Genomic DNA, 27,738 nt, shown 5'->3' with positions numbered 1-27,738 from the left:
ATCTGTATACCTAGATGCCAAAACAGAAGTTAGCACATTAAAAAAAAACTCACTCTGTACATATATATTTTCCCATATATATATTTTCATGTATATATATATTTCTTATGTATATTTATATTTGAAGATTGGAAATATATACCTAATTGCCTAATCTGCCACTTAAAAAAATTTTTTTTGACCAGGTGCAGTGGCTTACTTCTGTAATTCTAACACTTTGTGAGGCTGGGGTGGGAGGCTCACTTGAGGTCAGGAGTTCAAAACCAGGCTGACCAACATCGTGAAACCCCATCTCTACTGAAAAATAGGAAAATATTAGCTGAGCATGGTGGCATGTGCCTGTAGTCCCAGTTACTCAGGAGGCTGAGGCAGGAGAATCGCTTGAACCTTGGAGGCGGAGGTTGCAATGAGCTGAGATTGTGCCACTGCACTCCAGCCTGGGCTGCAGAGCAAGACTCCGTCTCAGATTTTTTTTTTTTTTTTTTTTTTGACTCAGAGACTAGGTCTCACTCTGTTGTCCAGGCTGGTCTCAAATTCCTGGCTATAAGAAATCCTCCAATCTCAGCCTTCCAAAGTGCTGGGATTGTAGGTGCAAGCCACCACACTCGGCCTGTCACTGTTTACAAAGTTATTTAGTTTTTATATATGTAATTCATTTACATTAGGTCAGATATGAAAAAGTGTAAAACAGTATACTATGAATTCTTTCCCTTGCCATTATCCTCCTCCTGCCTAATTTCCATTGCTCCCAATGGGTAATAACTGCTACTAATTTCTTGTTTTATCATCAAGACACGTTTTTACACATATGCGACAATAAAAATATGGCATTGCCGAGCATGGTGGCTCACACCTATAATCCTAGCACTGTGGGAGGTTGGGATGGGCAGATCACTTGAGGCCAGGAGTTTGAGACCAGTCTGGCCAGCATGGCGAAACCTCATCTCTGCCAAAAATACAAGTGTGGTGGTGCATGCCGCTAATCGCAACAACTAGGGTGGCTGAGCCAGGAGAATTTCTCAGGTGGAGGATTCAGTAAACCAAGATTGTACCACTGCACTTCAGTCTGGGTGACAGAGTGAGACTCTGTCTAAAAAAATAATTAAAAATAAAAGAAAAATATGATATACCCTTCCACCCCTTTTTTTAACCCAAATGTTAATACACCATAAGCAATGCTCTGTACTTTGCTTCTTAACCAGGTGTGTTGAAAATATATCTTGAAGATCTTTCTGTGTCAGTCCATGTAAGAACCTTCCTTACTCTTTCTGTATGGTTGTACCATGCAATTCATGGACATTTAATCTGTGGCGCTTTCCATCACTTTTTCATCTTAGATCTCACAGAGATTGTTCTTAGTGTTCTCAGATGCCATTTTGTTTCACCTCTTTTTTCTTCAATAATGTCTTCTCTTCTATTTACCCAGGATCAACTTGCAGCCGACATGTACAACTTCATGGCCAAAGAAGGGGAGTATGGCAAATTCTTTGTTACGGTAAGCACCTTCCCTTGACCAAATGTTAAAGCATTGTTAAAATGGAGTCATTTTAGCGTTTTTGCAAAAGATTTCATTTTTAGTTTTGCTCAGCCATTGTGTGTGTGTCCATCCGATGCTAACGTTACTTTTGTTTTTGAATGTGGGTCTGTTCTCAGTTATTAGAAGCCCAAGCAGATTACCATAGAAAAGCATTAGCAGTCTTAGAAAAGACCCTCCCCGAAATGCGAGCCCATCAAGGTAATGTAACCCGCGTGCGGCTGATGCTTCCTTCTTGCCTCTGCCACCTCTGCCTGGGTTCTTCTTCACCCTGACTCCTCTGCATGCACGTCCTCGGGATAAAGCTTCTCTGCCTAGGAGGGTACTGTTTCCCAGCATAATTTCATCTTCCTTGCTGCATTCTCTAATTTCTTCCAAACCCAAATTAACACACTAATGGAACATTTGTAGTTCTTCTGAAACCTTCAGTTGAAGAGAAAGCTGGCCTCTTTGGGGAGTGCCTTTGTGTTTTCCCATCTTCTATAGGCTTGAAAAAGTCTAGCATTGAATGATCCTTTTCCACATCAGCTATTTGTTGCATAGGACTTAATTCTGGCCCTTGTGACTCCAAGAGCATCCGTTCTAGGGAAAATATTTTGGACTTTCCAAAAGAGAAGCCAGTACCTGATGCCACATCATGCACATCACACTTAATAAGTGTGATTGAATCCTAAGACCGTGGTCACTTCTTTCAGACTCCTCCTTTGTCTTTATACTAAACTTTTGTTCCTATCAGCACTAATATTTTGCCCATCATATTCAAGCACACTGCAGATTTTATCTGCAAGTTACGAGCAGACTAAACTTTCCTCTTATGTTGAGTTTGAAGTTGGGCATCTAAAGCTTTTATTTTATTTTTCTCCGTAAAGCTTTTGATGCTGTGTCTCTCTGATTTACCATTAGAGCATTTACCAGCAGAGATGAGCATAAGCTGTTGAGTCAGAAATTGCTCCGCCATCTTTGAATCTGTTTTGCCTATCTTGTAGACCTGACACTTGGAGCTTACGGTCCTCCACAGAACCACTGGTCTTGAGTTAAAAGGGGATCAGACCAGGTGCTGAGTGGAATGACTGTGATTTTGAGACTCGGCGACTGTGTGTGTGTGTGGTGCCGGGGGATGGTTTGTGGATGTGGCATACACACCAGCACCCTCAAGAATGCCACTTCTCCCTTAAGTTCCAGGACATCCATTGTTCTGGCTTTGTACCTGAAAGTTTTTAGATTATGGAATTAGAAAACTTTATATTTTGACTGACCATATAGTCAGATCTTCAGCATTCTCAGATGCAGTGTGTCTGATTTTCTCAGCCATTGCCTTTGCCTTTGCCTTCCCAAATAATCGAGATTCCTAGTTCATGGAGGATGGTGTTGAGTCGCAGTGCAAAGGAATGAGGTCTCTGGAAAATGTTCTACCCTCCTAGGGACAGACTCTTGCTGAGCAAGTTCAGACCACCAAGAAAATATATTTATGAGATACCTGCTGTGGGCTGGGCCCCGCATTTGACAAAATAGTAGACAGATCATCATTTTAGCCTTTGAGTGGCTTAGAGTCTGATTTGAAAGAGTTGATTAACAAGAACAAAAACAAGAAGATTGGATTTTTTGAGCAGTTTTTTTTTTTTTAAAGAGACAAGTTCTCACTCTATTCCCCAGGCTAGACTAGAACTCTCATTCTGTTTTTTACCCAAGGCTATTTTCCCTGGAGAAATAGGTCAGGAAGCCATGGGGAGCAGGGACAAGGCAAGGAAGAGGTTCAGATGGAGCAGCCCATGGAGGAAGTGCAGTTTGTTGTTCTTGCTGGCGTCACCCTTCACCAAGTTACATTTCAGCCTCTCCCACCCTTGCCTGTCCTTGTATCTACCTCTCACCTTAGTTCTGTCTCTTCTTCCCTTGCTTTCCTCTCTGTTTTCAGAAGGACTCAGCTTGTCCTTACTATATAAAAAAGTGTGACCTCCCTGCTCAGCCCACTCACCCCCGTGGACTCCGGTGTCATATTCAGGTCAGTTGATAGTCATCTGGTGCCTCCCTGACCTGAACACAGTACCCCATTTAATCTGCATCTCCTTCATTTTTCTGGTGGGCACTTCCAATGACCCCTTTCTGCCTGCCACCTTCATTTTCTTACCACGTTCCCACCCCTTAATCTTTTGCAGCCTTATGTCTACCACTAATCACTCTGCCGTTTAGGAAAAAAAAAACAAACCATACTGCAGTTTTCCAAGGACCAGCGACCACCTGGTAGATCCTGGCATTTGACCCGGTGTCGGCCATCTTTTCTTTGTTAACATTTGTTTCCTCGTTCTGCTTGATTGTCTTCTTTCATTGTGAGGACTCTGCATTGCTCCATTTCTTTTTAAAAATTTTTCATCATCAGGAAGGATTATGTGTTGCTCCATTTCTGTCCCTACCCCAGAAGTCAGCCTCTTCTGAGGTCCAGTCCTTGCACCTCTGTTCTTCTCTCCTACCCTCACTCCCTCGCCCCCTTTTCCCTAGAAATCCCCTTACTTTGACAGCTTTGCTTCTTCCCTGCATTTTAATCCTTGCAGCCTCCCAAGCATTGGCTCCCTTTGATGAACGGCCCTCACCTTAAACTCAAAAAACAAACCAATTCTCTCCCCACACCAACTGTCTCTCTCTTCTTGTCTCCCTGATACCACCTTTCTCCAGATGATTCAGGTGTTAACCTTGGAACCCTTTTCTCCTTCCTCTCTTCCACCCCATGCCTGGGTTCTGTCCATTTTGCCCTAGGCTCTGCCATCCTCTCTTCCCCTGGCCCACTCTGCTCCGTGCTCTCATGGTCTTGGCATGAATTTGAGATAAGATGTAAATTCCCAGACTCACAATTCCTGGTCTTTTCTCAGCTGATTGCCCCTTACAAAGATATGTTTGTCCATTTTTCGGCCTGCTTAATCTCTGTCCATCTCATGAGACCCTCTCCAACCTCACTTCCTTTGAGAAGCCTTCTCTGACAACTGAAGCCAATGGCGAATACTTTGCCTCCTGAATTGTGCCAGCATTTGTGGTCTACGCCAGAAGTTTCAAACAGCCATGTCTCATTAAAAATTGTTAAAAGTTGGTTGCCATCATTTAAAAACCAGGCACTTTGATGTAACAGTCCCGATTTCTGGCTTCTCCTGAAAGTTCAAAACGTCTGGCAACACTGGCTCTGCTTTCCCACTTGGCAGCATTGGTTTGGTGCTGAGGGGAGGTTATCACCTGTCTGCGGATCGTGCCCCCCCAGCGGGATTCGTGCCACTGTGCTACCTATCTGGCTCCTCCAGACAATTGCATTTGCGACCTTGTCTGTATCATCGATCTGCCATTACTTAGCAAATATGTCTTGTCTTGTTATTGACTGTTCTGTGTTTACATATGTGTCTTATATTCCCTTCATGATTCAGTTGCCCTCTACCTGAGGGTGGGTAGTCTCTGTGAACTTTACATGCCTCCTGCAGTGTCTGCCACATAGTAGGTCTGTTGATTGAGAGGCCAGTGCCTGAGGTGGAGTTTGCCTTATGACTTGCCTCTAGTCAGTTGTTCTCACTTGCACCCTCTGTCAACATTATGCCAGGCTTGGGGGTAGGGTAGACTCTGTTCAGTGTTTACTGGAAAGTTCTAGCAGAGGTTTGAAGCATGCCTGCCCCTCAATGTTGCAGGGTTGGGCTTGTGGTAAAGGTGATGGCAGATGTCATTTGCAGAACTCCCCTGGGTGATTCCAGTATATTCCCTGGTGGAAGGCTCATGTGGCCATTTTCAGCCTGTGTTGTGAATCATTGCTTTAGATAAAAGGGACAAAGTATTTCAGGTAAGATTTGACTGAAGGGAAGGTCCAGACGTCCGGATGCATTTTCTATTGGAAATTCCCCTGGCTGGGGCTGGGGCAGAGACAAGGAGGGCTCCCTACAATTCTGAGAGTGGCTGGAGGCCTGCTTCTCATTTTTGTCTCCCACCTCCATTTCCGTCACCGCTTTCTTCAACCTTTACCTCTGGCTCTTTCCATCCATGTTTACCTTTCCCCAAGCTCTCAGTTCTGTGGATTTGCAGGATTTTATTTTTCTTCCTTCCCCATGTGCAAATCATATGGGCCTGTAACCCCGCTGTGACATAGGAAAGAGTGTAAGAGGACACACCAGAGTAAATATCGCCTTCCTCCAACCCAACTTCCTAGCAGCAGAGCCACTAAGGGACCAGTGGCCGTTAAAGGTGCAAAGAAGGACATGAATCCTTTCTATTGGTGAAAAGAATTAAGTGTTTCTCCTAGAGCAGTTTTCACATCTGGTTTGCCCTTCTTTGCTTCTGTGAGCTGCGCAGACAGCACTAGATCTCTGCAGCTTGCACAGGCAGGCCAGATCCAGCCAGATACTTCTTATTTATATGTCTGTTCTCTAAATTCTTCTATTTTACGGCTTCATTGTATTTCTGCTAAGCTGCCTCATATGATCTGAAGATAATGTAAAATACGGCTTTCCTGCTGTCTGCATAGCCTTCAGCTGCTTTAGGGCTGCAGATTCTGCATTTCTTTCCACTCAGAATTTTTTGGAGCTGTTTGGGGACGCGGCGTTCTGAAGCGCTGCATGCCGTGGAGATGTTGCATCTGATGGAGAGTAACTGCAACGTGGGAGTTCACGTTGACCATCTCCAGTCTTGTATGACAGATGCTTAACTTGTGTTTGAAATTTTCAGAGATTATTTCCATTTTTGCATAGCAAAGAGTCTGTTTCTTGTCCTCTAGCTAGAAGGCTTTGCATGGCTAGAATAAATTTCTTTTCAGTGAAACAGTATGCTCTGGGGAATCTTCGTTTTAGTCCAAGGCAGTCCACTAAACCCACTGGCGTGTGTTAATGAAGTGTGGTGCAGGTGCAGCACGCCACTGCAGCTTCTGCTGGGCAGCCCGAGTTGGGTGCCATGTAGGTGCACGCAGGCTTCTGTTCCATGAGTAACTGCCCCAGCCTGGTCCATAGTTTGTGCTGCTCCAGTAGATGGCAAATAACAAAAGCAGATAGAATAGATGTATCCCCTCTTCCTAGAGGCTCAGCTGCCAGTCTGCTAGGAAAGCCCATTGGGTAGTTTGGGGAACAAAATAGCTTGGTAATGCTGTGAGTTTGTTGGGTGTCTAACTGAACCATTTGCTGCTCTAGATAAGTGGGCGGAAAAGCCAGCCTTTGGGACTCCTCTAGAAGAACACCTGAAGCGGAGCGGGCGTGAGATTGCACTGCCCATTGAAGCCTGTGTCATGCTGCTCCTGGAGACAGGCATGAAGGAGGAGGTGAGGGGAGCATCGTGATCCTGTGCACCAAGTCTCCATGCCCTGTGTTCTACCCAGAGCACCATGCTCCCCGCCAACCCCCTGTCCACTCCCCTCTTAGTTATCCAGCCATTGTCCATTTTGTATAGAGCGGTGGCTTTCAAGCCTTTGTCACCATGACCCATGTTTTAAATTGCAACCATGTACCTTGTGATACCTTATGAATGAAACAAAGGTTTTACGGAATATTTACCTTTCCTGCTTGCAGTACATCCTGACTGTTTGTCCTGTTTGACTGTTTCATTTAAAACTCTGGTTGTGATTTGTGACAGTAGATTTCATGATGCACTAATGGACTAATGAGCTTTAGTTTACATTTACATAGTATTATGCAATTCTGGGGGGTGTGGGGAAGCATTTACATACTTAATTTTATGAGATTCTTATGCAAACCCCCTGTGAACCAAATAAGGCAGTTCTTACTACTCTTCTTGTGTAAATAAAGAAGTCAGCATGCAGGGAATTTACACCAGGTCAGAACCAGAATAAGAATGCAAGGCTTTTTTTTTTTTTCCTTTTGAAAGCTTTGTATTGAAATAGAACATACAGAAAAGCATACATATCATAGGTGTACAGCTTGATGCACTTGCATGACTGAACCCACCCATGGAATCAGTACTCAGATCAAGGAATGCCCCAGAAGCCCTCCTTGTGTTTGCTTCTAGTCACAACCTAGGTTAGTGCTTCTTATTTGGGGCCAGATTTGCTCCCCAGGAAACATTTGTCAAGGTCTGGAGGTATTTTTGATCATCACACCTGAGAAGAGGAGGTATTACTGTCATCTAGTAGTAGAGGCCACATGTATTCGTCCATTTTCACACTGCTATAAAGAACTACCTGGAGACTGCGTAATTTACCATGAAAAGAGGTTTAACTGACTATCAGTTCCCCAGGCTGTACAGGAAGCATGGCTGAGGAGGCCTCAGGAGACTTAAAGTCATGGCAGAAGGCAAAGGGGAAGCAGGCACAGTGTTCATGTGGTAGAGTGTGAGAGAGAGAGAGCATGCACTCAAAAGGGGGAGTTGCTACACACTTTCAAACAACCAGATCACTATAACAAGAACAGCAAAGGGGAAATCCACCCCCATGATCCCGTCACCTCCCACCAGACCCCATTTTCAACACTCCAGATCACAATTCCACATGAGATTTGGTGGGGACACAGAGCCCAACCGTATCACCACAGGTATTGCTAAACATCCTGCAGGGCACAGGACAGCCTCCAAAAAAAATTATCTAGCCAAAAATGTCTGTAGTGCTGAGGTCAAGAAACTCTGCCTAGATTAATTTTCTTGCTGCCTGTCCCTGTGCTTGGGTACATACTCAGCCCTCTTCATTCCCCCTGACAGCCCCATGGGGCAGGCAGTAACACTACTCTCATAGACAAGAGGTGAGCGGAAGTCAGGAGGTCCCCATCAGAACGCACTGCCGCTTAGTCTGAGTCTCCCAACCTGCACTTGATGCTGATGGCTTTTCATTATCTTTAGGGCCTTTTCCGAATCGGGGCTGGGGCCTCCAAGTTAAAGAAGCTGAAAGCTGCTTTGGATTGTTCTACTTCTCACCTGGATGAGTTTTATTCAGACCCCCATGCTGTAGCAGGTGAGTGCAAAAGAGTGTCTGCAAATCAAGTCACCCTCAAGGTGGTGGGCAGGTCCTGTCTCAGACGGTCAGTTAAAATCCAGTTTTACTTATAGGTTTAAGTGACAGAACCTAAGTGGCCTCTTGCTACAATTCCTTAGTGTATATATAATGTAATGTCCACATGTGTCTTCTCTACTCCTTTTTTTGTTTTTCTATTTTCTTGATGATTAAGTAAAGGTGAAAGTAGCTTATAATGCAGATATTTGGAGACATATTTGTATTTTCTTCCCTTCTTTCATACTTTCCCCCCACCAAATCTGTACCTACCCAGAGAAATTATGTCTGTTAAGGAGATGACTTTAAAACTAATTTTATTTGTAATTAATCTCTAAAAACGTTTCTGCAAGAGATTGAATTTGTTTATGAACATTTTATTCTGTAGCCACTCTTGCCAACTTATGATTTGTTATATACACCTTGGAAGATTATAATTGAGATCATTTCAGTTTGCAAAATATGTCCCAAGATTCCTAGCCTTACTCCTTTTTCATACTCAAAGAGAATGTTAATGATTTCAGGTGCTTTAAAATCCTATTTACGGGAATTGCCTGAACCTTTGATGACTTTTAATCTGTATGAAGAATGGACACAAGTTGCAAGGTAAGTTTAAAGAGCACAGAGTTTTGGGCTGGGTGCAGTGGCTCACGCCTGTAATTCCAGCACTTTGGGAGACTGAGGTGGGCAGATGACAAGGTCAAGAGATTGAGACCATCCTGGTGAACATGGTGAAACCCTGTCTCTACTAAAAATACAAAAATTAGCTGGGCATGGTGGTGCACACCTGTAGTCCCAGCTACTTGGGAGGTTGAGGTAGGAGACTCTCTTGAACCCAGGGAGTGGAGGTTGCATTGAGCCAGGATTGCCCCACTGTACTCCAGCCTGGCGACTGAGTGAGACTCTGTCTCAAAAAAAAACAAAGAACACAGAGTTTTAAATGTTGAAGGGAATGATGTGCTATTGTGCCCTATTTGTAAATCACTTTATTCTCTGGGACCATAACAGTAAAATGTATATTTGTTAAATAATACATGTGTCAGTTCTTATTATGTTAGGAGTAAAAACATGGAATAATTATTAGTGTAGGAAAGTCTTGCCACTTAGGCATTGGTTTAAATTTGTGTTATTTATGTGGATGAAGACATAGAGTCATAATCCACATTAATGGATTGGCAAATCTCCAGCACCCTTTATATTGAAGAAGCCCTATGACTAGGGATAGGGCTCATACTGACCCATGGCAGTGTGCCTTTTGAGCTGTGTGCAAACTTACCTGTGCAATAATACAGTTGGCCTTTAAACAACATGGGGATAGGGCACTGATCCCCCACATAATCGCAGATTCAACTATAACTTTTAATTCCCCCAAAACAACTAATAGCATACTGTTGACTGGAAACCTTACTGATAACGTAGTCAGTTAACACATATTTTGTATGTTGTATGTATTATATACTGTGTTCTTACAATAGAGTAAGCTAGAGAAAAAATACTATTAAGAAAATTGTAAGGAGGAGACAATCTATTTGCTATGCATTAAAGGGAAGTGGATCATCTTAAAGGTCTTCATCCTTGTCTTCATGTTGAGTAGGTTGAGGAAGTAGAGAAAGTGCAGGGATTGGTCTTGCTGTTTTAGGGGTGGCAGTTCATCTGTGAGTTTTTTTCAGATTTTCACAGATCTCTTGGAATTTTCCCATATGTTTATTGAAAAAATTTGCATGTAAGTGGGCTCTGTGTTGTCAGCTGTAAACTGATGACTTTAATATTTACTGAGCATTTTCTTGTGCTAAGTACTATAGTCATCTTTGTAGCCGTTAGCTCCTGTAATCTTTAATTAACATTATAAAAGACAGATGATGTGATCCACATTTTACAGAGAGAACAGGGCCAGGATAGTAGCAAGTAATTGGCAAAGCCAGAATTCAAACCAGACAGACCCAAATGCTATGTTCCTGTTCTTTGTTTCTTTTCCTCCACCCTCAGCTTCAGTCTGTCTAGAAATAGTTGATTTTAAGCAGGACAGCTTTGTTTGAAAAGCCTAGAGGCTTCTGCTTGGCTGGCCAGCCCACTTCCTCTCTTTTCCCTCATGGTACGGACTCCCCTCCTCTCCAGAGTGCCTACTCATCACTACCAAGGGAAGAGGAACAAATCTCACATCTGTTATGCCCCCATCCCTATCTGCGGACACTGTCCCTGTTCCCCTTAGGCAGGCCATGATCAAATAAGGGCCATTTGTTTCTGATCGGTTACACTTCAGTGGATGTGAGTCCACCCCTTGTCTCTTTAACCAGGTTTTGCATTTGAGCTTTTTTTTGTTGAGACAGTCCCACTCTGTTGCCCATGCTGGAGTGCGATGGCACAATCTCGACTCACTGCAACCTCCACCTCGCTGGTTCAAGCAATTCCCCTGCCTCAGCCTCTCAAGTAACTGGGATTACAGGTGCACAACACCATGCCCAGCTAATTTTTTTGTATTTTTAGTAGAGACGGGGTTTCACCATGTTGGCCAGACTAGTCTCGAACTCCTGACCTCAGGCAATATGCCCACCTTGGCCTCCCGGCAGGCTGGGGTTATAGGTGTGAGCCACTACGCCTGGCTGCAGTTGAGCTTTTCTCTGTAATTGCGGAATGAGAGACTTTGTCCCTGGTAGATGGTGAGGTTTTTAAGTTCAGAGACAAGTTCTTAGTCATCACATATCCTTGGAACCCTGCCTGGGGCCCAGCCTGCTGTCAGTATTAATGTTTATGGGATAGAATTCAGTAGAATCCAACAGCAGTGTTAGGTGGAGGAGAGTTGTGGGATTGATTTCTTTTATTGGGTAACCTCCTGCCCAATAAAATGTTTCCTTGTTTATTACAAGGAAATAAACTTGTAAAAGAAGGTGCCTGTTGGTGTATTGATTCTGTAGTTGAGAATTGTCAACGTGGGCTTCCATCTCAGTAACGCACTGACTGGCCTCTAAAGTGTAATTATGTTTAATCCTTGTCCATACTCTCCAGAATGATTCTGTTCTGGGGGATGTTTCAAGTTCAAAGTGGTATTACAGAGGCCCCCGCTAACACTTTTGGTCCCTAGTGGGCAGAGTTGACTATGCTTTACGGGCTCCTCCTGCCCTTTTTTTATGTCTTTGCAAGTTTGTACATCTCACCTGTGGTATAAAAGAGCTCTTGCAGTTGCTTCACAACAGAAATGGCCTTCTTGGTCTGCAGCCGGTTTGTAGTATTGCAAGTGAGGAAACACCAGAAATCTGGGTGCTGGGAGCTCAGCCCCTGATCTGTGGGTGGGCTGCTCGAGGATAAGAGAATTTGGGCTCCGTGAAGCCATATGTCAGTACACACTTTTTCTAGACAAAATATTCAGTAGTGTCTTGTCTTCTCTATGCCAAGCATTGGTGGAGGTTTTGCCACTGAAGCCTCAAAAATCGTTCAGCAGAATCAACACTTACCTGTTTTGCACATAAAGATACTGAACGTTAACCGACTATGCAGAGTTAAACAGTTAATTGGTATTTGACTCTAAATTTGTTTATTTCCATAGCCTGGGCTGTTTTCCAGTTGTGAAAATGGAGGCTTCACTTTTAATATAGCATATTAATAAGGTATTACTAATTGGTGTTTTAATAAATTGCTATACTTAAAAGTCTTTTTTTTCTCAGTGTGCAGGACCAAGACAAAAAACTTCAAGACTTGTGGAGAACATGTCAGAAGTTGCCACCACAAAATTTTGTTAACTTTAGGTATGTATAATTGAGCTACAATGACTCTGGAGTGAAGATAGATTTAATGCCCAGCAGAGAAGTCATTTAATTCAGGCATACTTGGTACATTAAAAAAAAGAAAAAAAAAAAAAAAAAACTTTGGAGAGTAACTTGGGCTATTGGGAATGGGATTTCATGTGTATTATGATGAACTTGAAGCATCAGTATCATGCCTGACATTAATACATAAGTTGTCTTATAATTTTCCCACTACAGCTATTAGCAGTAAATTTCTTGTGAAAAGTTTGAGTGACTGTCGGGTTTGGGGTCCAAATTGTCCAGTATGTTAAAAATGCAAAATTAATCAGTAGTTGCGTGTTTTGTAATATCTTTTATATATGCTGCTTTATTTTAAATAAAGTATAAGTATCTTACTAAATAAAATTTCAAGGGATGGAGATTATATATTACTGTGTGGAATAACTATGCTTCTAAGAAAATTTACTGTGGGACCAACTTCCGTAATTTAACTTCCTTTTTCCTTTTGACTTAAAATGTAATATTGAACAAGTATAGAGAAAAGGCAAAATTGGCCCCAGGAAATAAAGTCACTCAAAACAAAACAAGGAAAATTTTCTAGGAGAACTTTCTAGAAAATTTTCTTTTGTTTTGAGTGACATTAAGTGACCAACCAAAATTCTTTATAGGTGATATGTCTGGAATGTTACTTGTCCTTAAATTCGGTCTTGGGCTCTCCCACTAAGCTAAGCTGCATATTCCCTTTTAAATATTCCCTTTGATTAATTTAACTCACCCAGCTCAGAATTACAAATACTCTCTTCATTGTATATAGTGAGAACTCAGTACTTAGTATGTTGGGAATTTGGCTCTTTATTTTGTTTATTTTACTCTGTAATTGTTATTAATTAAATAGGGAGCACATTCCCATGGTTCAGAATTCAAGAGGTATACAATGAAAAATCTCTCTCCTGTTCCCATACCTGAGCCACCCAGTTCCACTCCTGACATGCATCCAGTGTTTACAGTTTCTTATTTATCCTCTCAGCAAGAGTTGATATACATGTAAGCAAATACATTCATGTGTACATACTTGCATATATATTTTTTTCTCTCACACCCTCTTTTTGATTAATTTTGTCTTTAACATACTAGACGATTTGGACTCCAAACCCAGCATGCAGTCACTCAACCTTTCATGAGAAATTTATTGCTAATAGCTGTAGTGGGAAAATGATGAGACAACTTATATATTAATGTCAGGCATGATACTGATGCAATTAATCAAATGGTGGTATATATTGTATCCATCATTCTCCCCCCTTGTCTTGTTTGCTTGACATCTTAAGGTATTTTCTTAATACATCTTGGAGATTTTTCCTTCTTAGTACATTTTGTAATGATGGTTGCATAGTCCTCCACTGTATGGATATACTGTGATTTCTTTAACCAGCCTTCTATTGATAGATAGTTGGGTTGTTCTTAGTTTTTACCTGTATACAATTGTGTTTATACATAAGGTATATATATGATAAATTGGATATTTTTGTAATTCCAACATAAAGTATTTTCAGATAGTTTCCTTTAAGCAACGTAACTGTGTCTGTTTTTGTATTAAAAAATATTGAGCTCAGTATTAACACCTTATAACTTACAATAGGAGTAGAATAGATAGGACATAAAGGAGAAATTCATTAGAAATATACAGTAAATAGAGGTTCAGTCATTGAGATTTATACTTAAGCTCTTTTCTTTAAGCCCTAATTATTCTGTTATCTGAAGCAAAGAACACAAGAAATGTATAAAATGCTTCACCTGAGCCATATTCTGGTTTAGGAATCCTCTGCTGTTAGCACCTGAGCAATCTGGGATTGCATACCTGAGCAGTAAGAGAATATTCCAGCAGCTGTTTCAGAGGCAAAACCCTCCCCTTCTCTTTTGACTCCTAGGTATTTGATCAAGTTCCTTGCAAAGCTTGCTCAGACCAGCGATGTGAATAAAATGACTCCCAGCAACATTGCGATTGTGTTAGGCCCTAACTTGTTATGGGCCAAAAATGAAGGGTAAGTCATCTTTCTCTGTATCACATCATTTCAGTTTCTTCTTTCCCACCTGACAGGATGCATAGAAATGTAACTCAGGTTACACATTCTAGTTTAAGATCAGTTCAAGGTGTTCTGAAATTGGTTTTCTCATTGAGCCGATATTCTTGAACCCATCATTCAGCATGCCGACTGGTTCTTCCCTGAAAGTAATTCTCATTTCAGTTTCATTGAGCTGGGTGCTGTCCCAGCTGGTGGTGACACAAAGATGTGCGGGACATTGTCCCAGTTCTCAAAATGCCCCTGCTTTTGGGCAGTCAGATACCTCAGTGGCTACAGTACAGTGATAAGATCAATACACATATCTGTGTGTGTGTGTGTGTGTATATGATATTGTAGAAGGGGCAGCACTTTACTTCCACCCTCTTAGGGTCTCTGGCTGGGTCTGAGAACTAAATGGACGTAAGACAGGTTAACAGGAGAAAGCGTACAGATTTTTCCGTTTTAATGCCCAGCAGAGGAGTCATTTAATTCATGCATACTTGGCACATTTTAAAAAAGATCACGGGCCGGGCGCAGTGGCTCAAGCCTGTAATCCCAGCACTTTGGGAGGCCGAGGCGGGTGGATCACGAGGTCAAGAGATCGAGACCATCCTGGTCAACATGGTGAAACCCCGTCTCTACTAAAAATACAAAAAATTAGCTGGGCATGGTGGCGCGTGCCTGTAATCCCAGCTACTCAGGAGGCTGAGGCAGGAGAATTGCCTGAACCCAGGAGGTGGAGGTTGCAGTGAGCTGAGATCGCGCCATTGCACTCCAGCCTGGGTAACAAGAGTGAAACTCCGTCTCAAAAAAAAAAAAAAAAAAATCACTTTGGAGAGTAACTTAGGGCTACTGGGAATGGAATTTCATGTATATTATGATGAATTTGAAGCATCAGTATCATGTCTGACATTGGAGTTCCCATAGGAAAATGAAGATACAAAGAAGCCATTAGAGCCAAATGCTTATATTATATATGAAGTTGGACAAAAAGTAAAGTGTGAAAACATAACCAGACAAAGGGGCTTGAGCTAGGGCAGGCAGTTGTGGAGAAGTGACTGGGAACATAAGGATTTGTTCAACAGGTTTGTTTATGGAGGTTTCCCTCAGCCTTGCCTTCCCATCCCTGGTGCTAAGAAGGCTTCTTTCCTCCTGATGGGAAAGGGAGGGCATCCTTCACTTGGGAGTTTATCTCCTGCTTTCAGGATGAAAAAGGAAGGTCAGAGCACTCTTCTTGCATGTGATGGTTTTCAAGTGTCTTTAACTCAAAATAACCTTATGCCTAAGGGGCATATTTTGGGATGGCATATTCTTCCCCCTTTATCAAGTATGATGGCAACAGAGGTAAAGAAATATAATTCAGGCTAAGAAGTCAAGGAAAGCTCTGGTCAGGGAATGGCACTGGAGCTGTACCTTGATGAGTCAGGAGTTTCCTACAGCCAGGACCTGGATGAGCCAAGACACTGGGCATGAAAGGGCCTGGTTTGCAGTGTCGAGGGGCATGTCATGTGGCCTCGTGAAACCCGAAGACGAGAGAACATGAGGCTGTGACTGGGAAGGCCAGACCCTGGCTTTAAAGGGCCTAACACATCCCACTGAGGTGTTTTGGACTTATTTTCTGGGTGGTGGGGAGTCATTCATTAAGATTCCTAAGCAGAAGAATGTCTTGATTGTGTTGTACCTAGATAACTTTGTTGGCATTGTGAAATATATAGAGGAGAGGTTGGGGGATCAGCTAGAAAGCTTCTGGGAAATTACTACTCTGTTGGTGGATTGTGATCTCATTTAGTAATCACAAATAACCTTTTGAATAGAGAACATAAAGGAGAAATTGATTAGAAATATACAGCAGATAGAGAATCATTGACATTTATACCTAAGCTATTTTCTTAAACTAGTAAGGTACTGTTGTCCTCGTTTTTACAGATGAGGACACGGACTCTTATAACAAGTAATTTGCCTAAGGTCGTACAGCAGGGAAGCAGTGTGCCCAGGTTCTGGCTACAGAGCCTGTGTCCTTATTAGCCCTTCTCTGCTTTCGAATACTCTTCGAAAAGAAAAATGGGAAAGGACATGAGAGGACAGTTCCTCCCTAATCCAGCAGGGTTCTAAGGCACACAGACTGATCAGACTCCAGATGGGAGGAAGGCTGGGAAGGATCATTTGCAGGCAGACCTTGCATTTTAAGCTGGAATTTGAAAGGAACTAGAAATTTTATTTGGTTAGAAAGTGGGCGAAAATGTTCTGGTGGGAAGAGAGGTCAGAACGATGTGAGAGGAGAGGAGAGGTTTGAGGCACTCAGACCTGGGATCAAGCTTCTTGGAAACCTGGTGTCCTCATGTATAAAATAGGCCTCATAACAGGTTGTTGCAAAAATTAAGCGAGGTGAAGAACCTGAAGCCTGGTAGGTGGTCAGAAGGTGTCAGGCCTTTTGCAGGTGGTTTGCTTTTGTGGTGTTCTCACTCCCAACTGAAATAGGAGCTTGCCAGCAGTGATGATAATTCTTACTTATTTTCTTCTTCTTCTTCTTCTTTTTTTTTAAGACAAGGTCTCTCTCTGTGTACATTGGCGTGATAATGGCTTTCTACAGCCTCAACCGCCTGAGCTCAGGCGATCTCCCACCTCAGCCTTTCCTCATGCACTTGTACTCCTCAACTGGGAGTACAAGTGCATGTCACCACCCCTGGCTAATTTTTGTATTTTTGTAGAAATGATGTTTCACCCTCTTGCCCAGGCTGGTCTTGAACTCCTGGCCTACCCGCCGCAGCCTCCCAAAGTACTGGGATTACAGGTGTGAACCAGCACACCTGGCCTACATATTTTCTTCTTTCTGAGCCTTAGCATCAGACCCTCTTATCATCTGAAGACTCATCTTGAAAATAGCCCACATATATGATGAACTTAAGTGTGAGTGGTGGGCTCAGGTTTTCCAGCATAATAAGAGGCACACTGTAACCATGCATGTTCTTGGTGATATCATAGGCAAAATTGCTTTTTAGTGACCATTAGTCTTAGGACATAGCTACCACCGTTGTATGATGTTAGTCCCGTGGGAAAGTTCAACCCTTGTTCCAGACCAGTTTGAAACCAGCATTTGACACAGCATTGTTGACTGATTTCGCTGCTCCCGGCGTCTGTGCATAGTGGATACTGTGGTTGTTATCACAGGGCAGACTAAGGAGCAGCTGAGTCAGAGTAATTTTTTCCTGGGTGATCACTGCCACATTCATAGACCAGTACCTTGTGAATTTGATTTTTGCATCTGTATTTAAATATTTTATCCTTTAAAAATAATTGAATTGCCCTGACACAACCATCAGAAATTAGATGCTGCCTACAGGAAGTATTTTAATTTTGTGAACTTCCTTTGCAGAACACTTGCTGAAATGGCAGCAGCCACATCCGTCCATGTGGTTGCGGTGATTGAACCCATCATTCAGCATGCCGACTGGTTCTTCCCTGAAGGTAATTCTCATTTTGGTTTCACTGAGCACCAAAGCAATGTGATAATCATACAAAAAGTCGCCTTAAAGGAGAAAATACATCTGTTATCCTTCCTCATGATTACATAATTGGTTTTACTTTTTCATGTTTCTTTCCAGCCTTTGTGCATTTGCATTTGTGTTTTGACATAATGGTTATCGTCTTGTATTTCACTTAGTTTCACTAAAACATAGCCAGTCAGTGTACATGGAATACCCACCAAGTGCCATATGTTTGCTGGTGAGACATGCTGTCTTTCCTGGGGGAACTCAGGCCACTAGAGAAGAGAGCCACATGAACAGATAAATTATAACAACGTGGCAAATTAGAAGATAGGTGAAGGGAGAAAGATTCGACAAACTCAGGTGCTGGGCAAAGGGAGCCAGGAATTGCTTTTTAGAAGAGCTGTTGTTGAATATGCAGGCGTTTTTCACTTGGAAGAAGCCTTTTTGTTTCTCTAGCTAGGTTATGGATCTGCACATAGGTAGGAGATAAAGCAGGAGATTGATGGGGACAGTTGGTGAAGGCCTGAGTTGGCTGTGTCAAAGAATTAATATTTCATCCTGTAGGCAGTAGATTTTCAAACCAGGTTTGTTGCAGTCCTGGGATTCACAGAGCTTCCCATAGCCCCCTTTGGGGATGCTAGCCAGGAAAGTGTTAGAATTCCGGATCCTCCACACCTACTTCCCCCAGAGCAACCCTGCTGCCATGTCCCGTGGGGTGCACGCCCCAAGATACCCATCTTTTCTTCACCACTTGGCCCATCTTTTCTTCACCACTGTTTTGTCACCATCAAGAATCACATCTCATTCGTATAAGTTGCCCAGTGAAGATGGGATGGATGAATGAATGCTAGCATTCTGCTCAAGATTTCCTTTGAGGACAGTCGGCACTTGATGTTGCCTTTTACTTCTATTTTATATCAGTGTAAATCTGTCTCTCTCTCTCTCTCTCTCTCTCTCTCTTTTGTTTTTTTGTTTTTTTTTGAGATGGAGACTCGCTTTGTTGCCCAGGCTGGAGTGCAGTTGTTCAGTCTCGGCTCACTGCAACTTCTGCCTCTTGGGTTCAAGCGATTCTCCTTCCTCAGCCTCCCAAATGGCTGGGATTACAGGCATATACCACCACGCCTGGCTAGTTTTTTGTATTTTTAGTAGAGACGGGGTTTCTCCATGTTGGCCAGCTGGTCTCGAACTCCTGACTTCAAGTGATCCGCCCGCCTCCACGGTTTCCCAAAGTGCTGGGATTATAGGCGTGAACCACCAGCCTGGCTAAATATCTCTTTTTAAATGATCAAATAAGTGATCTGTGCTCATTGTTCTCTTCTGTATTCTAGATTTGTTTTTTTCCACAAAAGAGAAAGCAGAAAAGTTGTGTAACTTATATTCTAACTCATGCCTCTTCCCTATCTTGTCCTCTTATATTACTTCCAACTGGTTTGATAGACCATTCTTGGGATGTGAGTGCCAGAAGCTTCCACCTTGAAATAGTGGGGCTGTGGACTGAAGAGTGAGGCTCCTGTTCCAATGAGGAGTGTCTTAGACCTCCCTCACTTGCTGTGTTCAGTGTCTCATGCACTTGTTTATTTTCCCTCTTGCAGAGGTGGAATTTAATGTATCGGAAGCATTTGTACCTCTCGCCACCCCGAATTCTAATCACTCATCCAACACTGGAAACGACTCTGACTCGGGGACCCTGGAGAGGAAGCGGCCTGCTAGCATGGCGGTGATGGAAGGAGACTTGATGAAGAAGGAAAGGTATGATTTGACTGTTCATTTCCAAACCCGCAGTAAATATGTCGTTAGACCTGCAGTGTCTGGTACCACTCAGTGGACTTAGAGAATGGTCCCCATCGACCTGTGACTAATGGCATCCAGATAGTTTCTGGAATTCTGCTGTGGGTCATTCTAAGCACTCATCTCACCATGAAGTCTCTGTGTAGCTTGTCAGTTAACATTTCTTCCACATGCGTTCCAGCTTAACTTGATGGTCTTGTGGTAAGCCTTGCAGTGGAACGCCATCATACGCATGTTAAAATTTACCTGAATGTACTTGACTGGGGGGAAACAGAAAGGAAAACAAATTAATAGTGTGGACTTTTGTCCAGAATTGAGTGTGAGAACATCCACCTGTCACAGTGAGTTGAGTGATTTGGTGTTTAAGGAGATATATTTCTGATATAATTTGGCCCCACAATGGAAGCCAACTGATAAATTTGATGTTCAGTGGGAAGAACCTTAATATTTACCAATTCTAGAAGGAAAAAAAATGACAGTGTTGAACTTAGTGAGAAGCAATGTCTCTGTATACTCTTTTCTATGGGCAATTCATGGCATTTTCAAGGGTAATGAAGATTGTTTGTGATTTGTGCCTTTAGATGCCAGCCTGTCCCATGTGTGTGATGCAATGCCACTGTACTCACTAGGAATGCTAAGAATTAAGAGGCCTGTTGGAAGTAACATGCTTTTCTTGTGTGTATGAAATAATATTACTAGAAATAGTTTTACATTAAAATGAAATGACTAGCTCTTATTTTAATTGCCCAATCTTATAGTGAGGTATGCTGTTTGTTTCTTGTTCTTTGTTTTGTGTTTTTTACCTCTAGCAAAGGAGTATACGTTATTCTGTCCCTCCAAAATCCACATTTATTCTGTGTAGACACATTACCTCTCTCAACTCTCATTCATACATTTAGTAGTATTTCCTGATGACAAACTCTACCCATAACAAAATTAGCTTTCATGTACTTTAAGCTTCAAAATACAGTGCTATGAGTCTAGTCAGCACATGAGAGACAATTCTCAGTTACCTGCCTTGTGTATTCTCCCTGCCAGCTGACCAGTAAGCACAAGCTCAGGGAGCCAGGTATCTTTTTACTTTTTGAACTGAAAGAAAAAATTGTTAAGTTCATAAATTAATGGGCTTAAGTGAAAAAGTCAGCCTTCCTTCCACTCTGTCTTCCAGCTACATCCAGCCACTATCCCCTTCCCAAAAGCAACAGTTTTCTCCGGTCTTTTTTTGTTTTTTTGAGACAGGATTATGCACCCAGGCTGGAGTGCAGTGGTATGATCATGGCTCACAGCAGCCTTGACCTCCTGGGCTCTAACAGTCCTCCCCCCTCAGCCACCCAACTAGCTGGGACTGTAGGCATGCACCACCTCACCCAGTTAATTTTCTTAAAAAAAGTTTTTTGTAGAGACAGGGCCTCACAGTGTTTCCCAGGCTGGTCTTGAATTTCTGAGCTAAAGCGATTATCCTGCCTTGTCCTCCCAAAGTGCTAGGCTTACAGCTGTGAGCCACTGCACCCAGCTTTTCCAGCCTTATTTATCTTCCATATGTATTCTTTGCATATACACATAGGATTGTTTCTCTGTCTCATCTCAGTTAAGAGGCAGTGTGGTGTGATAACCTTACACTGCCATTGGTAGGCCTTCTGGACTTGGCTTCTGCGTCTTTCCCCAAAAACAGATTTGTGATGGGAACTAGGAAGTATGGAAATAGGCCTCGTGTGGTGACTTATGCCTATAATCCCAGCACTTTGAGAGACCAAGGCAGGAGGATTACTTGAGGCTAGGAGTTTGAGATCAGCCTGGGCAATGTAGTGAGACCCCATCTCTAAAAAAAAAAAATTTTTTTTAATATCCTGGTATGGTGGCATATGCCAGTATTCCAAGCTGCTCCAGAGACTGAGGCTGGAGGATTGTTTGAGCCCAGGAGTTTGATGCTGCAGTGAGCTGTGATTGCTCCATTGGAGTGCCAGGCACTGCAGCCTGGGCGGTGGAGTGAGACCCTGTGTCTTAAAGGGGGGAAAAAAAGGCAGAGGAAGAGGAAGTATGGGAATAAACACACTAACGTGTCATTCAAGATGAGGCCTGCCTGTTTGCTTTTAGCTGCTCACACCCAAATTGATCAAAGACATTGAACAGCACCAGGTTTATTGGCTTTGCTCAGGCTCGAAGCCAAGTGGAGTTGCTTGCCTTGGTGTCAGGGGGCCATTAGACTGATTCTTGCCACTTTACTGCGCACAGGGCAACTTGGGTGGCTGTCCCCATGTATGGTTTTAACACATGTGGACCGATGGGCTTCTGCCTCAGTAGTCTGCTCGCATGGTGTGTTGACTGTTTCTTCTCTCTGTGTAGCTTTGGTGTGAAGCTTACGGACTTCCAGGCCCACCGGCGGGGTGGCACTCTAAATAGAAAGCACATATCCCCCGCTTTCCAGCCACCACTCCCGCCCACAGATGGCAGCACCGTGGCGCCCGCTGGCCCAGAGCCCCTTCCCCAGAGCTCAAGGGCTGAAAGCAGTTCTGGGGGTGGGACTGTCCCCTCCTCTGCGGGCATACTGGAGCAGGGGCTGAGCCCAGGCGATGGCAGGTAAGGAGGCTGACTTCTGCTGGCATTGGAGGCTGGGCACTCCAGCCTTCTTGCAGGTGGTGGCCTTTGGGCACAGCATCCACGCCCAAAGAACTGCTACAGCATGGAGTGAACAGATTTATTTTCACTCCTCTGGTTGGCAAAGGACAGGAAAAAAGACTATGAATGGCTCGCTTCTTTTTCTGTTTTCCAAAGAAAGCAACATTGGTTTGCATTCTTTGCCACACTGCTTTGGTGCTGGAAACCGGAAGCCGGTGGGTGTCTCGCAGTGTGATATCTCTGTTACCTGTTTAATGTATACTGTCAGCATTAATGTACCATCTGTTCGTTGTCATCCAGTGTGCTAACCAGGAAGCATTTAAGTGTGGCAAGTTGGTTAAATTTTAGTATTCCTGGCATTTATTCACTTGCTCATTGATTCATTCAGTCGAACAGATTTCCTGAGTCACTGATACGTGCTAGGCACTGTGCTAGGCACATGAGGTGGCTAAGACTCCGCCCCCTACCCTCAGCTTTCAGTCTTGTAGGGCAGTTGATCCATGAGTCCAATGTGGAAAAGAAGATGGTAGCTTTTTCTTTTTCCTTTTTTTTTTAAGACTGCATCTTGCTCTGTTGCCCAGGCTGGAATGCAGTAGCATGATCATAGCTCACTGCACCCTCCACCTTCTAAGCCCAAGCGATCCTCCCACCTAAACCTCCCACGTAGCTGGGATTACAGGTGCTTGTCACCATGCCCAGCTAATTTTTTATTTTTTTTGTAAAGATGAGGTAAACATAGATGCCCTATGTTGCTCCTGGCCTCAAGTGATCTTCCTGCCTTGGTCTTCCAAAGTGCTGGATTATAGGTGTGAACAACTATGACTGACTGGTAGATTTTCTTAAAAGGCTCTTTTAGTTGCTTAACCTTTAGATAAGCCACCTGGTATGGCTTTGCAAAGTCATTACAACTTTTAATAAAATGCACCTTAAACTTGAGATTTTTTTTGTTTTTCTTTCTTTTTTTTTTTTTTTTTTTATCGCTACCTCAAGTGTTTTACTTGGTAGAGAATTTTTTTTTTTTTTTTGTCATTTTAGCTGGAGTCCCACTACTCTGTCACCCAGACTGGAGTATGGTGGTGTAATCTCAGCTCACTGCAACCGTCGCTTCCCGGTTTCAAGTGCTTCTCTTGCCTCAGCCTCCCAAGTAGCTGGGATTACAGGCGCCTGCCACCATGCCTACTTTTTTTGTATTTTTAGTGGAGATAGGGTTTTGCCATGTTGGCCAGGCTGGCCTTGAACTCCTGACCTCAGGTGATCCGCCTGCCTCAGCCTCCCAAAGCACTGGGATTACAAGCATGAGCCACCGTACCCAGCCAGAACTTGAGATTTTTATTTAATTGGCCTTAATTCAGTTCTCCACACTGATCCAGGCAGATGACCACCAGAGGCTACTTCAGGTGGCATCTCTTGTGGTTTGGAACTGGCAGCTGCTGCAGCTGTGCACACATTGTATGCCAAAATTTTTGTCATATGTTCTGCATTGACCATCTGAAAAGCACTGAATGATTGTATATAATTAAGATAAATACACACAAAACAAGGACAGACTGTTTATCTACACATTTCTTTTTTTTTTTTTTTTTTTTTTTAGAAACGGAGTTTCACTCATGTTACCCAGGCTGGAGTGCAATGGCGCGATCTCGGCTCACCGCAACCTCCGCCTCCTGGGTTCAGGCAATTCTCCTGCCTCAGCCTCCTGAGTCGCTGGGATTACAGGCACGCGCCACCATGCCCAGCTAATTTTTTGTATTTTTAGTAGAGACGGGGTTTCACCATGTTGACCATGATGGTCTCGATCTCTTGCCCTCGTGATCCACCCGCCTCGGCCTCCCAAAGTGCTGGGATTACAGGCTTGAGCCACCGCGCCCGGCCTATCTACACATTTCTTTCCCACACAGATACATTTTCCTTGAAAGAACTTTCTTATCGTCCTTGGAATGAGCAAGGGAGAGCCTTGTTGTGTGTGAAACTGCTCATGAGATAGGAATCTTGTTCCATCATGAAAACTGAATGCTGAATGCTTATGCATTCCTGAATTCCATTTTCCTTACCTTAGGAAAGTATACTTTGGGGTTAAAAAAATTTAAGACTTCAAACTTCATAGGGTTTCCCATGCACATCATAGGCTCCATGTTAGTGTGTCAATAATTGCACCCTATGCATGTACTTGGCTTAAATTTTTTTTTTTTGTTTGAAGGGAAAAAGTGTAAGCAAATTCACTTATTTTCTTTTTCTTGTTTGTTTTTAATTATCATTATTTATTTATTTTTTGAGATGAAATCTTGCTCTGGTGCGCAGGCTGGAAGGCAGTGGTGCAATCTTGGCTCAGTATAATCTCCCACTCCCAGATTCAAATAATTCTCCTGCCTCAGCCTCTCGAGTAGCTGAGACTACAGGCGTGCACTACCACGCCCAGCTAATTTTTGTATTTTCAGTAGAGATGAGGTTTCACCATGCTGGCCAGGCTGGTCTCGAACTCCTGACCTCAAGTGATCCTCCAACTTCAGCCTCCCAAAGTGCTGGGATTACTGGTGTGAGTCACTGCACCCTGCCTGCTCTTTTTTTATACCGTATTCTGTAGATATTTTTATGTACGTTTCATTAATGTTATTCACTCTTTGGTGACCTTGACATACTAGAGCTATAATGTTTGGTATAAAAAGTTCTGGGCCAGGAAACAGGAAACCTGAGTTCTGTTCTCTATCTTGCTCCTACCAACTCTGGACTTCGAGTAGTCATTTAGCCTCTGAATTCTTCTTATTCAGTTCAAATTATTGATGATATTCAAGCCCTTTATAATTTAGAGTCTTAGTTTGCCATGGCTTTTGCTTAGTTTTGTACAATGTATATGTCAATATCTAAACGCCCTTTTGTGGTATTAAATACTCCCCAATTTAAGTACAAACAGTAGAACTGAAAACTCTGCATTGGTTGCTTTGAAATGGTCTCTCCCGTGATACTGGAGTGGCAGAGTGGTTGGAGTCCAGTCTGATGCAATGAATCTCATAAAATAAATAGTCCTATAGTCCCAGCTACTCAGGAAGCTGAGGTAGGAGGATTGCTTGAGTCCAGAAATTTGAAACCAACCTGGGCAACATAGCAAAACCCCATCTCTTAAAAAAAAAAAAAAAAAGAAAGAAAGGCAGTCCTATATGGCACCAAGTAAACATTAGCTTTATAAGCCCAGTGTGAGCTAGTTAGAATTTCAAATCCTTTTCCTGCCTGCCAAAGTGAAAACTCTGCCTGGAATCTTATGTTGTATGTATGTACAGTATGTTCAGCTTTTTCAGCTGGGATTTTCTGACATCTAACTTGAGTGTTACTTCTCTTAGTCCTCCCAAAGCCAAGGATCCTGCATCTGCAGCTGTACCTGCACCAGGGAGAAACAACAGTCAGATAGCCTCTGGCCAAAACCAGGGCCAGGCAGCTGCCAGCTCCCACCAGCTCTCCGTGGGCCCACCTCACAATGCCGCAGGGCCCAGCCCACATACGCTGCGCAGAGGTAAGCAACTACCCTCCTCCTTGCCCTCAGGGAAGGATGTGCAGACCTCCTTCAGTTAGTGCAAGGATTCAGATGGTGAGGCTTATGACTAGATCTTTTCTGTGTCTGTTGTAAAATGGCAAGCAGAAAATTCAGTCATTTAAGAGAAAAGTCATAAAAGAAAAAGGAAAAAATAGAGAACAGACAAGCAGACATTTAAAAAAGTGTTTTTCCTTAGGCATGAGAAAGCTTAACAAAAAGTTACTTCTGCAGAAATGCTCTCAGTTTTCCTGGTGTCCCAAGCCCTTGCTGTTTAGAGACCACCACAGCCTTCTCAGCTTTGTGGGTCTGGGAGCCACTCTTGCCTCAGAATTGGGGTGAGAGCTTTCTAGGTCCTGATTAACAGAATCTGAACTGCTCCCACCTGTCTCCCCTGCAGTCCTCCACCCAGCAGCCAGGGGAATTGCTTTAAAACTCCAGGCAGATTGTGCCATCTCTTGGTTAAACTCTTCAGTGGCTTCCGTGAAAACTTCTCACCCTGGGTTTTCTGTGCTCTGGTGGGGCCTCCCTCTGAACTCAGAGCTTACACTCCCCCCTCTCAGGACACTGCTCCTGGTTCCTTGAATGCACTAAACTCATCCCCCCCTTAGGGCTTCCAGAACATTCTGTCTCATATCTTCACATGGTTTCTTCTTACCATTCAGTTCTCACCTCAAAAATCACTTCTTCAAGCTGGTTGTGGTGGCTCACACTTGTAATCCCAGCACTTTGGGAGGCCAAAGCAGGAAGATTGCTTGAGGCTAGGAGTTGGAGACCAATCTGGTCAACATAGTGAAAGCCCACCTCTACAAAATTTTTTAAAAAATTAGCTGGGTGTGGTGACATGCCTATAGTCCCAGCTACCCGGGAGGCTGAGGCAGGAGGATCACTTGAGCCCAGGAGGTCGAACCTGCAGTAAGTTATGATGCACCACTGCACTCCAGCCTGGACAACAGAGTGATACCCCATCTCTAAAATAAAAAAGAGAGGCCAGGTTCAGTGGCTGACACCTGTAATCCCAGCACTTTGGGAGGCTGAGGTGGGCAGATCACTTGAGCTCAGGAGTTCAAGACCAGCTGGACAACATGGTGAAACCCCGTCTCTACTAAAAATACAAAAATTAGCTGGGTGTAGTCCCAGCTACTCAGAGGCAGGAGAATCGCTTGAACCTGGGAGGCAGAGTTTGCAGTGAGCCAGGATCATACCACTATACCCCAACCTGGCCAACAGAGCAAGACCATCTCAAAAGAAGAAAAGGATTAAATTCACAGAGTCTGTCTATGAAAGCATGGTCTTTATAAAGCACTACACAAATGTTAGTGGAATTTCTACAAATTATAGGCAGGGAGGCAAATTCGGGTCTCCTGCTTCGTTGCAGACCCCCACTTTATCCTTCTTAAGGCTGCCTCTCTGGGCCACTGTCTTCTTAATCAGGATCTCAGCTGACTGTTGAGGGAAGTTAGTCTTCTGTACCTGGATTCCAGGTGTGAGTCTAGTTTTGGATTAACAAGACTGTTTTCCAATAGTCACATTCAGAGTCTTTCCTGTTTCCTGAAATCACAGCTCCCAGGCTTCTTTGCAGGATGAGTTTGATTCTTTTTGCCTTCCCCACCACCCAGCGCCTCTAAGGTGGTCTCATACCAGGCCTCCCTTTCTCCCAGCCCCCTCCCCGACGCTCTGCTCCCATGCTCCCTCCCCTAATCCTCTTCACACCCTTAAATGTCAGGAACCATCTTTTATTCAGTATGAATTTATAATTAGTACTGCTTAGAACAGAAAACTAGACTTTTAAAAATGCTGCTGGCGATCTGGAGTACAGCTAATGTAAGCTGGTTGGTGGTTTCTGTGGGAAAAGATCCTCTGAGTTCCAGAGTTGAAAGTTCAGACGAGTATAGCAGAGTCGACTTTACCCTTTTTTCTATTCTTTCCTTTCTTAGGTTTTTAGAAAGAGGGTCTTTTTCTGTCACCCATGCTGGAATACAGTAGCATGATAATAGCTCACTGCATCCTCCAGCCATTGGACTCAAGTGGTCCTCCCACTTTGGCCTC

General features: G+C 43.3%; 1 protein-coding gene across 1 annotated transcript in view; it reads left to right on the top strand.

The window, feature by feature from the left end:
* Positions 1-27,738, top strand: part of ARHGAP17 (Rho GTPase activating protein 17) — a 93,896-nt gene that overhangs the window by 52,482 nt on the left and 13,676 nt on the right. Inside the window, 11 exon segments of the mRNA XM_032242993.1 lie at positions 1,427-1,495; positions 1,654-1,735; positions 6,673-6,800; positions 8,327-8,438; positions 8,999-9,080; positions 12,134-12,214; positions 14,143-14,256; positions 17,651-17,742; positions 19,358-19,514; positions 21,897-22,130; positions 25,502-25,671. Coding sequence (XP_032098884.1) covers positions 1,427-1,495; positions 1,654-1,735; positions 6,673-6,800; positions 8,327-8,438; positions 8,999-9,080; positions 12,134-12,214; positions 14,143-14,256; positions 17,651-17,742; positions 19,358-19,514; positions 21,897-22,130; positions 25,502-25,671 — 1,321 coding nt within the window.

This window comes from Sapajus apella, unplaced genomic scaffold, assembly GCF_009761245.1.
Source record: "Sapajus apella isolate SASKATOON/1434 unplaced genomic scaffold, GSC_monkey_1.0 scaffold51, whole genome shotgun sequence".
Classification (NCBI taxonomy): Eukaryota; Metazoa; Chordata; class Mammalia; order Primates; family Cebidae; genus Sapajus; species Sapajus apella.
The sequence above is the reverse complement of the archived record's forward strand: the minus strand, read 5'-3'. Positions and strand labels throughout refer to the sequence as shown.